The sequence below is a fragment of the Chelonoidis abingdonii genome, chromosome 13 (genome assembly GCF_003597395.2).
Source record: "Chelonoidis abingdonii isolate Lonesome George chromosome 13, CheloAbing_2.0, whole genome shotgun sequence".
Taxonomy (NCBI): Eukaryota; Metazoa; Chordata; order Testudines; family Testudinidae; genus Chelonoidis; species Chelonoidis abingdonii.
Genome location: NC_133781.1, coordinates 18,490,284 through 18,503,844, shown reverse-complemented (window position 1 = coordinate 18,503,844; position 13,561 = coordinate 18,490,284). Strand labels below are relative to the sequence as shown.

General features: G+C 42.0%; 1 protein-coding gene across 1 annotated transcript; it reads left to right on the top strand.

Moving 5' to 3' along the window:
- The first annotated feature begins 2,287 nt into the window (after positions 1-2,287).
- On the top strand, positions 2,288-13,121 carry LOC116832278 (5-hydroxytryptamine receptor 3A-like). Its single transcript, XM_075071715.1, is given in 9 exon segments — positions 2,288-2,333; positions 2,621-2,778; positions 4,002-4,046; positions 4,136-4,245; positions 7,498-7,667; positions 9,140-9,294; positions 11,731-11,941; positions 12,224-12,388; positions 12,844-13,121. Coding segments are annotated over 9 exon segments (1,308 nt in total). The 3' UTR covers positions 13,092-13,121.
- Positions 13,122-13,561: the final 440 nt, after the last annotated feature.

Genomic DNA, 13,561 nt, shown 5'->3' with positions numbered 1-13,561 from the left:
AAGATCAACAAGAACTGGGACAAAGTAACAACAGTCTATAAACAGAGCAGTGAAGCCTGTCTAGGCTACAGGCAGAAGAGAAGAAAGGAGTGGATTACACCCAGCACATGGAATCCCATAGTAACCAGACGAGCCCTGAAGAAAATGGGTTTTGACACAAAATCCCAGAAGCTAAAGGACAAATACCACAAGCAGTATAGCAAGGCACACCAGGAGGTCAAAGGGCTTGTGAAGGCAGATAAAGGACATTATATTGATAATTCGGCAACACAAGCAGAGGATGCAGCTGTTCATGGTGAACAAGGAACAGTCTACAAAATGATGTGGCTTATCAGTGGTAAATGACAGAGACCAACAAACACTCTTATCAGAGACAAACAAGGCCACCTACTGACAACAGAAAAAAAACAAGAAATGTGCTAGACAGAGCATTTCAGAGAATTGCTGAACAAGGAGCCACCTAAAGAGGAAACAAACATCCAGGAGGCAGAAGAAGTTCTTGATATCAACACAGACACCCAAACTAAGGAAGATCATTCAAGCCCTCAACTCCTTAAACAATGGGAAAGTTCCTGGCAAGGATAACTTGAATGCAGAATTACTCAAGGTAAATCCTGAGTTAGCAGCATCTATCCTGGCCCCTCTATTTACATCAAAAAGGGGGAAAAGAGCCAGATGAGTGGACCAATGGTGTTATAGTGAAGATACCAAAGAAAGGAACTCTCAATGATTGTAATAACTGGCTTGGTATCACACTTTTATCTGTGCCAAGCAAAGTATTGTGTAAGATCATAGTCCATGTCTATCAGAGGCAATTGATAACATTCTCGGAAAAGAGCAAGCCGGTTTTCGGAAAGGGTATGGATGCACAGACCAGATCTTCACTCTATGAAACATAAGAGAACAATGCTTAGAATGGCAATGGCAACTTTACATAAACTTCATAGACTTTGAGAAGACTTTTGATATTATTCACAGGACCAGCCCATGGTGCATTCTGTGGGCATATGGAATCCCTTTCCATATAATCAACATAATCAAAAGCTTCTATTCCAACTTTACATGCAGTGTTGATCACAGTTTTGAAGTCAAAACAGGAATATGTCAGGGGTGTATCATGTCTGCAATCCTCTCCAACACTGCCATCGACTAGGTAATGCAGCGTACAACAGAAGATATGCCAAGAGGCATTAAATGGACACCCTTCTCATCCCTTGAAGACCTGGACTTTGCAGATGATCTCACTCTCCTATCACATACCCAACACCATATACAAGAAAAAACAACTCTACTCAACATATTCAGCTAGCAAATGGGACTGAAAGTCAACTGTAATAAGACAGATATCATGACCTTTAAAATTGCCTCACCATCAGCAGTACAGATAGAGGATCATGTTCTCACCAAGGTAGAAATATTCACATACTTGGGCAGCACCATCTGCTAGGACAGTGGAACAAACCAAGACATCCGGAACAAAATCTGTAAAGCCAGGAACACCTTCAGGAGCTTAAATGCAGTCTGGAAATCATCAAAATACAACACCAAAACCAAACTCAAGATTTATCAGAGCTGCGTACTTTCAACACTACTTTATAGTGCAGAATGCCAGAGAATGAGAAAGCGTGACATGTCCAAATTGTCTTCATTTCATACAACCTGCCTCAGAAAAATCCTCTCTATCTTTTGGCCCAGAACAATCTCAAACCAAAACCTATTGACAGAGCACAGTCAAGAGGATCTGAGCACCATCATGACCAAGAGCCGCTAGAGATGGATCGGTCATGTGCTTCGAATAGAAACTGTTTCCATCACCAGCATAGCATTACGATGGACACCTGAAGGAAAGCGAAAATGAGGCTGCCTGAAAACAACATGGCAAAGAACTGTGGCAGTTGAGCTGAAAAACCTGAGGCTCAATTGGGGAACTATTGAAAGACTTCTCAGAAACAGATAGGAGTGGAGGAGCTTCATCACTGCCCTAACGGGCAGAGGCATAATGGGAACATGATGCGATGATGGAGTTAAAGTAAATTATTCCTACCACGGGATTGGTCCCACAACATCAATTTAGTAACAATAATTTGACGAGCTGATCCCAAGAGCCAGTTGAGTGCTTTGTGCCATTATCACTGAATTTTTCATAAAAAAAAACAAGGCTTCAATTACATAAACTTCCTCCCTACACTGATTAATATCAAATCACCAGCTGCATATCAGCTGATAGCCACTGGCAACTAGCTGTAGCATTAGCTGTACCATTTGCTTCATTAGGAAAAGGGGAATGATGTGGGACACAATCTTAGCTATTCTCACTTTGTCTTTGGCAACAGGTAGGTTAAATTGTAGGAGAACTAGGGGAAAACCACTGGATTACCCATGAGTAATATATATTCTCATACATGGATGAGGAAGATTAAGACGGGCACCGTAGTCCTGCCAGTGCGAAAGGGGACAAAGATCTGACAGTGGTTTCCTAAAAGCTACAGCCCAATGCCTTTTATTCTCTGATGCATTCCCATCCTACAGGCTGGCTGTGTGGTGTATGCTAAGATCCTGCCTGGTATTGCTCTGATAAAATGAATTTGGATGTAACCAGACTTCCATTTTATTTCCACAGGTGCTGCCCCAGAACAGCTCTGTAAGTACGATGACGTTCTTCAGTACCTAAATATCTTCTCTGAAAAGACACCCCAACTACATACAATACCCAAGGAAAATTGGAAAGAGCCATTGAAAGTGGAGATAGAATTTATACTGCTTTCCATCCTCTTGGTGGTAAGAAAACAAACCTCTTTATTATTCTGTATAGTAGGAAATATTGTTAAATTGACAAGTTGAGGCAGCTGATGATCCTAGAGTAAATAAGGGATCCTTCTCTCACTCATATCAGCAGAAATCGGGAGTAACTCCAGTTACTGTCACTGATGTGAGAGAGTAGAACCCAAACATTCGGTCTTCTACTGACCTTCTCTCAACTTCATGGCTGTGGTTTGAAAGTAGAATCCAGAGCAATGTTTCTTAGAGGTGCCAGGTGTAAAATAGTTTGTCACATCCGCACAAATCAGAGAGTTGTTTAAAATCATTTTAGTGATCACATATTGAACAGATGTCACATTAAAATGAGCTCTCTGCCTGTCTCTCCTATCTCCTCCCACAGCCTTTTTGTCCTCCTGTTTGTTTTAAAGTCCAGGGCAAAATTCATTTCTATAGCAGCCTCCTATCAACTTTTTAATTAGCCTATTAAGCTGCCCTGTGCTGCCAAGGCACTGCAAAATTGTCCAAGAATATTCAGGAATTTAGCCCTTAATTTGGATGTCATCAGAACTTCTTTCTTTTTGTTTCCTCCACACACACCACACACACACAAAAGCGCCTCTTACAAGGGAAACACCACCCTCTGCTTAGCCTGGGTGAAGGAAACCCACATTATTATCTGGTATTACAGCAAAGTGGAGTTGTGGGAGTAGGGAGAGTGAGTAGATACTTAGTTTTTCCCTTCTTATATATCAGGGACCTGTTTGTCAGAAGCTGGGAATGAGCAGCCGGGGATGGATCACTTGATAATTACCTGTTCTGTTCATTCCCTCTGAGGCACTTGGCCCTGGCCCCGGTCAGAAGACAGGATACTGGACTAGATGGACCTTTGGTCTGACGCAGTAAGGCCATTCTTATCATCAGATTCTGTAGACTCTATTTCCCTGAGCCATGTTGCAAATCTTCTCCCATTCTACTGCTCTGGATCCTCTCCTAGCACAGATTTACATAGGCAGGTGTATTCTATCAGGCAACTATTTTTTCCAAACATTGAATCTTACAGCTGGAGAGTAGAATGGGAGGATAAGACCAAGAACAGTAAGTTATTGCCCTGACCTGATTTTCTCATATCTCTGACACCCATCACACCTTCATTGTAAGAAAAATGGTGAACAGCCTCCAAGCTCTGCACCTACCTTAGTTAATGAAATCAGGATAATCACTTTCTCATTTTGTTTCTCTAGACTGAAAAGCTACAAACTGTCACTATCTATTTCTTAGTGACCATGGTAAGAGCTATCTTCTATAAAATCAAAGCTATTTCCTGTGTGCTGTGAGTCCAGAAATTGTTTCCATTCTATGATTTTCTTTCCTCTAGAAGTGGAAAAATGTCTTTGTGACTTGGAATCCTCAGGATTTCTGTAACATTTCCAAACTCGTTCTGCCAGTGGATACATTTTGGTCCCCATATATCGTCATTTTTGAACAGTAAGACTCTCCTTGGCTAATTTCAACTTGCTTCCACAAGAGGGATAATTACAAGGGACATGATTGGTGTCAGTGAGATCAATGGGACTGACTCATCTGAGTGAGGATTACTCACATAAGGAAAGGTTTTGCAGGATGAATTGTGTGGGAGAAGAGGGGGTATGAAATAGCTAAGAATCAATTACCTGATCTCATGCTACAGTAGGAAAATATTCATTAAATAAAACTGTGGGTTTTTTTAGTCCCTGAGTGAGGGGGCACTAGTAGAGCATGTGCAGGCTATGAAAAACTATCTGAGAGACAAGGAAGCCAATCAAAAGGAGACAGACTCCAACAATGTATCTTAGAGGCTTCTGTCACTGTTTATTCTGGAGGTCCAGGAGATGCCCACTGTATTATGATATTTGGTATTGTCCCTAAATGGTTAATTATTAAGGATTATTTGTTAAGCCGCAAAAGTGTGCTCAGCACTGCACAAGACACAAATAAAAACATAGTTCCTGATTCTGCTCTCACTTACATGACAGAAATCAGGAGTAATTCAGTTAGAGGGTAGAAGCAGAGTGAGATCAGAATTAGGCCAACAGTCCCTGGTCCAATGGGGCAAGTGGGTCATATGTCCTTGTATGTCTTTCCTGTCTCATCTAGCATGCTAATGGGGTGCACTACAAGTCTTGGTGTAGATGAGGATTATCAGCCCTTCTCTGTGCCCCAGACTTTCTCTGCTTGCTTTCTCTCTTCCCATCTCTCGTATCTCCTCCCACAGCCTTTTTGTCCTCCCGTTTGTTTAAAATCTCTCATCCCTGGTTACTCGCTGTTGCTCACTCTCTCTCTTTTGTTTCCTGTTATATGTAGTAAGGTTCACTGACCATTCAAAGTCAGACTAACAGTGAGTTTGCAAAAAAATATTGTTTTAGATCTGCAACAAGCATTCTGTCATTTTACTTTTCATTGTTGTTGAATCATTGGTTCCTTCAGAGTGGATGAAGAGAAATCCCTCAGCAGGCCCCTTGTATCCATTACTCACAACGGCATCGTTAGTACAATCCAACAGCATCAGGTCACCATAACATGCAGCTTGGAGATGTACCAATTTCCATTTGACACCCAGACGTGCAACATGAGCATATCCCCAGTTATGTATTCAGGTATGTCCATTCTTATTCACTTTTACTACAACTAGTCTGGATTGGCTGGTGCTGGCCACTGTCCTCAACTAGTCAATGGACTAGATGGATCACAGGTCTGATCTACTATTGACATTTTTATGTTCACTACTCAACAGTGTCCATTGCGCTAAAAAAAAATTATGGCACAAGGGAAAAACTGGGCCATAGCATGATCTCCCACTATGGAGTCTCCTATATGCATATCTCTGGAAGAATCCAGGATCTTCCTCTGCAAAGCCTTTACTCCCAGGAGTGGACAGCTTAGCCAAATGACTAGTCTCAGGCCACGTCTACACTACGGGATAAAATCGAATTTGCTAAAATCGGTTTTATAAAACTAGTATTGTAAATTCGATTTCATGCAGCCACACTAGGCACAGTAATTCGGCATTGTGCGTCCANTTGAAACGGAACCCCTGGATACTGAACCCGGCCCTTGTTGCTGCCAACTCAGAGGGGCAGAAGGGTTACACATGTTATTAGCCAGTGTTACAGCAAAGTGAGCGGGGGGTAAGGAAGAGTGAGGAGAGACTTGGTAATTCTTGTTTGGTTTTGCCTTCCTTATATATCAGGGATCAGATTCTGTAGACTTAATTTCCCTGAGCCGTGTTGCAATATTTCTCCTGCTCCGGATCCTGTCCCAATACAGATTTACATAGCCAGGTGTATTCTATCAGGCAACTATTTTTTCCAAACATTGAACTTTACCCTTCCCATCTACGCCTCAGTTTGTAAGACCAAGAAAAGTACGTTATTGGTCTGCCCTGATTTTCTCCTATCTTGGACACACATCACGCCATCATTGTAAGAAGAACGCTGAACAGTCTCTAAGTTCTGTACCTATCTTAGTAAATGAAATCATGATAATCACTTTCCAATTTTGCTTCTCTAGACTGAAAAGCTTCAAACTGTCACTGTCTATTTCATATTGACTATGGTAAGAGCTATTTTCTGTAAAATCAAAGCTATTTCCTGTGTGCTGTGAGTCCAGAAATTGTTTCCATTCTGTGATTTTTCTTTCCTCCAGAAGTGGAAAAATGTCTTTGCAACTTGGAATCCTCAGGATTTCTGTAACATTTACGAATTCGATCTGCCAGTGGATACCTTTTGGTCCCCATATATCATCATTCTTGAACAGTAAGACTCTCCTTGGCTGACTTCAACTTGCTTCCCTAAGAGGGATTATTACAAGGGACATTATTGATGCCACTGAAATCAATGGGACTAACTCATCTGAGTGAGGATTACTCACATAAGCAAAGGTTTTGGGGGGGAGGCGCCGGAATAACTAAGAACCAATTAACTGATCTCATGACAATTTGAAAACATTCATTAAATAAAATGGGTTTTTTTCAGTTCCTGAGTGAGGGGGCACTAGTGGAGCATGTGCAGGCTATGCGAAATCTGACAGACAGGGAAGCCAATCAAAAGGAGACAGACTCCAACAGCATATCTTAGTGGGTCCTGTCACTGTTGATTCTGGAGGTGCAGGAGATGCCCGCTGTACTATGATATTTGGTATTGTCTCTAAACAATTAAATATTATTTGTTAAGAAGCAGCGATGTGCTCAGCACTGCACAAGACACAAATAACGATATAGGGCCTGATTCTGCCCTTATTTACATGGTGGAAATCAGGAGTAATTCAGCAGAATTCAATAGTTAGAGGGTAGAAGCAGTGTGAGATCAGAATTAGGCCAACAGTCCCTGGTCCAATGGGGCAAGTGGTTCATATGTCCTTGTATGTCTTTCCTATCTCATCTGGCATGTTAATGGGGTGCACGGCAAGTCTTGGTGTAGATGGGGATTATCAGCCCTTCTCTGCGCCCCAGACCTTCTCTGCTTGCGGTTCCTCTTCCCATCTCTCCTATCTCCTCCCACAGCATTTTTGTCCTCCCCTGTTTGTTTTAAATCTCTCATCCCTGGTTACTCACTGTCACTCACCCTCTCTCTTCTGTTTCCTGTTCTATTAAGTAGGGTTCACTGACCATTCAAAGTCAGACTAACAAAAAAGTTTGCAAAAAAAATATTATCTTCGATCTACAACAAGCATTCTGTCATTTTACTTTTTGTTGTTGTTCAGAGTGGATGAAAAGAAATCACTCAACAGGCCCTTTCTGTCCATCACTCACAATGGCATTGTTAGCACAACCCAACAGCACCATGTCACCATAGCATGCAACTTGGAGATGCACAAGTTTCCATTTGACATCCAGACGTGCAGGATAACCCTCTTCACAATAAATTATCGAGGTATGTCCATTCTTATTCACTTTTACTATAACTAGACTGGATTTGCTGGTGCTGGCCACAGTCCGCAACAAGACAATGAACTAGTTGGATCACAGGTTTGATCTGCCATTGAATTTTTATGTTCATTACTCAGTGTCCACTGTGTTAAAGAAAAATTATAACGCAAGAGGGAAACTGGGCTATGGCATGATCTCCCCCTATGGAGTCTCCTATATGAATATCCTTGAAAGAATCCAGAATCTGCCTCTGCAAAGCCTTTACTCATAGCAGTGGTAGCATAGTCAAATGACTAGTCCCACTGACTGCAATAGGGATTACTTGTATAAGAATTTGCAAGGTCTAGAGTCCTTAAAATGTGCATGAGGGTCTAGATTCAAAATAAAACTCCAAGGGCTGAAGTTGAGAGGACTACTCACATGACTGAGAAAGGGCTGCAGAATGGACCCAGACTTAGAGATTTGAGTTCCAGGGTAGAGATCTAGGTCTGGACTGGTGCATGCTCTCTTATTTTATCCCCATGGTAGTCGCAGAAATGGAGAGGCAAGACTTACTTTCAAGCATGATCTTTTATTGTTTGCATAGAACAGGTGTCCATTTAGCTACAACTATTCTAATAATTCAGTTTCACTTGAAAAATAACTGGCTTCGTTAAACTAAAAGTAGCAAATTTTTCATGACATTCCTAGAGTTTAAAGGCAGAAGGAACCATTAGATCATCTAGTCTAACCTTCTGTTTATCACAGGCCATCAAATGCCACTCAGTTACCCGTGAATTGAGCCCAATAACTTGTGTTTGACTAAAGCAGCTCTTCCAGAAAGTCAGCCAGCCACAATTTGAAGAGGAAACTCTTTGCTAGGAATGCAAGTAGTAAGGTCACCCACTTCACATTCGGAAGTGAAACATTCCAGGAAAGGGGGCTAGCCATCTTGGTATCAAGACCTAGATATTTTTCCTAAGAAAATGCTCCATTTGCACAATTGCCACCTTAAGGATCATCCTTCTGTAGCTAAAGGAATGTGCTTGCAGTGAGTCTGTGCAGAAGAGGGCCAGATAGCAGCTACTCTCAAGTACTTACGGAAGCACAGGAAAAAGACAGCCACCTCCAACTGCTCCTCTAAGTGCATGATCTAAAGCTCACTGGAGTCAGTGGAAAGACTGCCACTGACTTCAACAGGATTTGGATCAAGACCATAAGATGGGAGACAGAATTCAACCAGGTATCCAAGACCAATGGAGTTATGAAACTCCTACTGTCAGCAGACATTTGCTCCCATTTAAGCAGTGACCTTTGCACCAGTTCTGTTTTGGGCAAGAGATGTAATTTTTCCACCAGGGCGAGGGATCCTAATCGTCTCTTCCCTCCTTTTGAATACACACCTGGACTATGGTGGCTGATCTGAACTCCTTGAACTGAGAAAGGAGCCACCTTTTAACCATTCTGTGTTCACTTTCTTTCCTCAAATAGCAACAGACATTATATTCCTGTCCAATCAGACAACAGAAGAGGCGAACGAACAAAGCCAACTTTATCACCTGACCAATGGAGAATGGAAGTTCACGAACATAAACATCATACAATACATGGAGTTACTAGAGGAAGAAGAGTTCGTTGTGATCACCTATGAGGTATTGCATCATCAGTGTATTTCATACATTGTATATTTCATTCATTGAAATATCATAAACATGCCCTTCAGAACATCAGGGCTAAGCTACAAAAACTAAAAACACAACCCAAGCAAAATCTAGTCATCTTTCAAGGACTAACCCCCATAATTACACATACACATTCCCTAGAAGGCAAAGCACTTTATAAAGTATAGGTATTTTAAGAAAAGGTCCAGTGAGATAAATATTATTTGCTTACATCCAAGAGTTAGTATTGCTACCGTAGCAATTTTGTGGGAGTTCAAAATCTCAAACCAGAATGATCTGATAAAAAAGAAAGTTACATACCTCTAAATGGAAGTCTCGGAATGTGGCACCTCTGCAGCATTTGCCTGACCTCTACAATAGCAGATCTGTAGAGCTAAATCAAGAAAGGGCACGATCTGCTGTTCATACCAAGTGCTCTTTTTGGCAAGGAGTTCATGGAGGAAATAGGCAACTCACATGTCTACATGGGAGAATTACAGCAGTCTCACAAATCCCAGCAGCACGTGTCCCCAAGACAATTCGTGGTACCAGTTCCATTGCCACATTCCGAGCAACTTGCTTCTAACAAAGCAAGAGGCAAGACCAAAAAGAGGGTGGAACCAAAGCAGCCTACTGTGCAAGCCAGATCATGTTTTAGCAAAATGAACTTTGACAGTACAGCTCTCATAGGAGCACATGGGGTCATACATGAATGGTAGCAAGTCGCTGGATTACTTCATAGCTGGTAACAAAAACACTTCCATGATACAGCACTACAGTTATGGGTCCAGATCCTCAGTAGGTACAAATTGCTATAGCCCCACTGACATTACTGGAGATACACTGATTTATACCAGCTGAAGATGGTTTTCATCTTCCTTTGAGGCATCTATTATAGGCCACTCAGACAGCTTACTGCACTAGATGGACCTTTTTGTTTGCTCCCATTTCAATGTGTGTGTTTAGGGGAGTAGAAGGAAAAAAAACCCAGACCAGTGAGGGCATATGTATTCAATGGGCACCTGTGCTTGAATATTCATAAAGAGAATACCAGTAGGAAAATAGCAAGAGTGCATAGAAGCCATAGGGCTCCACCCAAAATGAGGGCAAAGAGGGTTAGGTGAAGTGGTGGGAAGTAGGTGGTAGAAAGAGATGGGCAGGTAAGAAAAAGTTAACAGGACAGGTGGAATAAGGGTCAGACTATGAGAGGATGGGAAGTTGGGATTAGCAAGCAGGAAATGACGGTAAGCAAGCAAGGAAAGAAAGCCGGGGACAGGATGAGGGTGAGTGTTTAAGGCTGGCACTTAACATTTGGACTGCACTAGAGGGTAGGAAGCCCACTGGGGCCTGTTCCCGCCTTTGAGTTGAAAATGGTAGCCTGGATTCCAACCACAGTTGGAGAGTTAAGCTGCCATGGGATAAGAGAGAAGTTCCTCTCATGGATTGGGAACTGATTAAAAGATAGGAAACAAAGGTTAGGAATAAATATTGTCTCTATGTAAAGCCATCGTACACCCACATCTTGAATACTGCATGAAGATGTGGTCACCCCATCTAAAATAAAAATAATATATTGGAATAGGAAAAGTTCAGAGGAAGGCAACAAAAATGATTAGCGGTATGGAATGGCTTCCATATGGGGAGAGATTAATAAGACTGGGATTTTTCAACTTGGAAAAGAGACGACTAAGGGGAGATATGATAGAGGTCTATAAAACCATGACTGGTGTGGAGAAAGTCAATAAGGAAGTGTTCTTTACTCTTTCCCATTACACAAGAACTAGGGATTACCCAATGAAATGAATAGACAGCAGGTTTAAAACAAGCAAGAGGAAGTTGTTTTTTTTTCACACAACATCACGGTCAATCTCTGGAACTCCTTGCCAGAGGATGTTGTGATGGCTAAGACAATAACAGTTAAAAAAAAAGCTAGATAAGTTAGAAACATAGAATATTAGGTTTGGAAGGGACCTCAGAAGGTCATCTAGTCCAACCCCCTGCTTAAAGCAGGACTAATCCCCAGACAGATTTTTACCCCCGTTCCCTAAATGGCCCCTCAAGGATTAAACTCTCAATCCTGGGTTTAGCAGACCAATGCACAAATCACTAAGCTATCCCTTCCCCACTGGAGCATAGGTCAGTCAATGGATAATAGCCAGAATGGGCAGGGATGGTGTCCCTAACCTCCAGATGCTGAGAACGGACAGCAGGGGATGGATCGTTTGACGATTACCTGTTCTGTTCATTCCCTCCAGGGCACCTGGCATTAGTCACTGTCAGAAGACAGGATACTGGGCTAGATAGACCTTTGGTCTGACCCACTATGGCCGTTCTTATCTTCACAGTTGGAGGCATCAGTCTTATCCCATCGAGACCAGCATTAATCCAGGCCAGTCTGTTATTTCATGTTTGTCTTGTTCCCTCTAGATCTCCATGAAGAGACGACCCATTTTATACGTTTTGAACCTTATCTTCCCAACATGTGCTCTCTATTTATTGGATATGGCTATTTTGTTCAGTGACAGCTCTTACGGGGACAAGATCAGCTTCCAGCTGTCACTCATCATTGGAGAGTCTGTGTTAGCTGTGATTCTTAAGGACATCCTTCCCACTTCTTCCGATGACCCACCCATAATAGGTACTTGTCTATATTGAGTAAAACTCACTTTATATTAGACATGCACTGGATGTAAGGAAGAGAGCAGAGTACAAATATGTCACCTGTTCAAAGATAGTAAGAAGAGGAACACTAGTCACTGTGATTGAGCTGTAATACTAGAAGTCCTATTCAGAGCAGTTTCTGAACTTGGGGAACTATATTTCTTCTATGAAGCAGAAGCCCACAGTAGATAGAATTATGGATCTAGAAGAAGTAAGGCAGAGAGTTTATGAAGCACATATTCTTTGTCTCCTTTTGCAGTGATGTTTTTCATAGGTGTCTTTGTCCTAATGATTATGGGTGTATTGGAGACCTGCCTATTAATGCAGCTGAACAAGAAACCCCTACACCCTTTACTCAAGACTATGAAACTGCTGAGATGCCGCAAGCAAGCTAGAACACCCGGAAGCCTCCTACACAAGCAGGGTTGGTGTTTGGTTACCTATATCTGATACTCCGTAACCAATAGCAGGGTTCTATCAGGCTTAGAACCCAAGTCCATTGTGTTTCAGGCCACATTTGATCATAAATTCACACACAGTTTAGATACCTACCTCTCAACGTCATGATGATGTATACATTATAAAAATCAAATATATACAGGCAACATATTTATACAAAAGAGCTGCACCTTTGTTATTTATGTAGGCTCAGCTGTAAATCCAGCAGCCCAGCCCACCCCCAAGTCCAGCAACTCTGGCCAGCCCCATAAGTCCCTTGAGCCAGAACAGTACCTGAGATTTTCTGATAGAAAAACGTGAAGTTTTAATAAAAAACTACCAAGCAAGTAAAGTCAAGTTTAGCATCATGCACACTTCTGCCTTTGTCCACAATTTCCTCTAATGTATATTTAGATTTAGCTGCTGTTCTGCCCATTGTAGGAGATTCGCTGATTGAGATGGCCAGGTGACAAGAGGAGAGCAGCGATTCAAGCCCATTCGGAAAGGGAAATACAGAACTACCCATGCTTACAAGAAGAATCAATGCAGAGGGGCAGCGAATTGGGACCCAGGCAGAGCTACAGGAGTGCAAGTCAGCTCTGCTAGTTCTGGAGAAGGTGCTTTTCTGCAGTCATTTGCTTTTATCACTACTGTTTAGCATCATCATCATTGTGCAATGGAGCAGTTAAATGTGAGCCAATTGCCTTTTCTAATACTTGCTTGCCTCAACTTTCTCCCTAACAAGGTTTTCCTGCTTCTTATGCTTGAATTAAGCTGTGTACTGCATGTCTGAATAGCAGTGCAAGCTCTGCAGGGCAGGAGCTTTGTTCTTGCATGTGCTATGTAAAACAACGTGTACACCTAGGGCATGCCATCAGCAAATAAGTTACCTGAATAAAATACATTCATGGAACTAGTGTTCCAGCTGACAGTGAATTATTGGAGTATGTATAAGTCATTTTAGCTGTACCTCTCAAAAGTGCTGAACTACACATGGAGATCCAGGGGGAACAAAGCAAACATGAAATAGCACAATGGACTAGATTAGTGCTGGTTGACCAGATGAGATAGGCTCCTCCAACTGTGATTGGAGTCCAGGCTACCACTAACCAGGTCCAATGAGCATATCATGGACATGCTACAGAGAGATGCTTGTGCT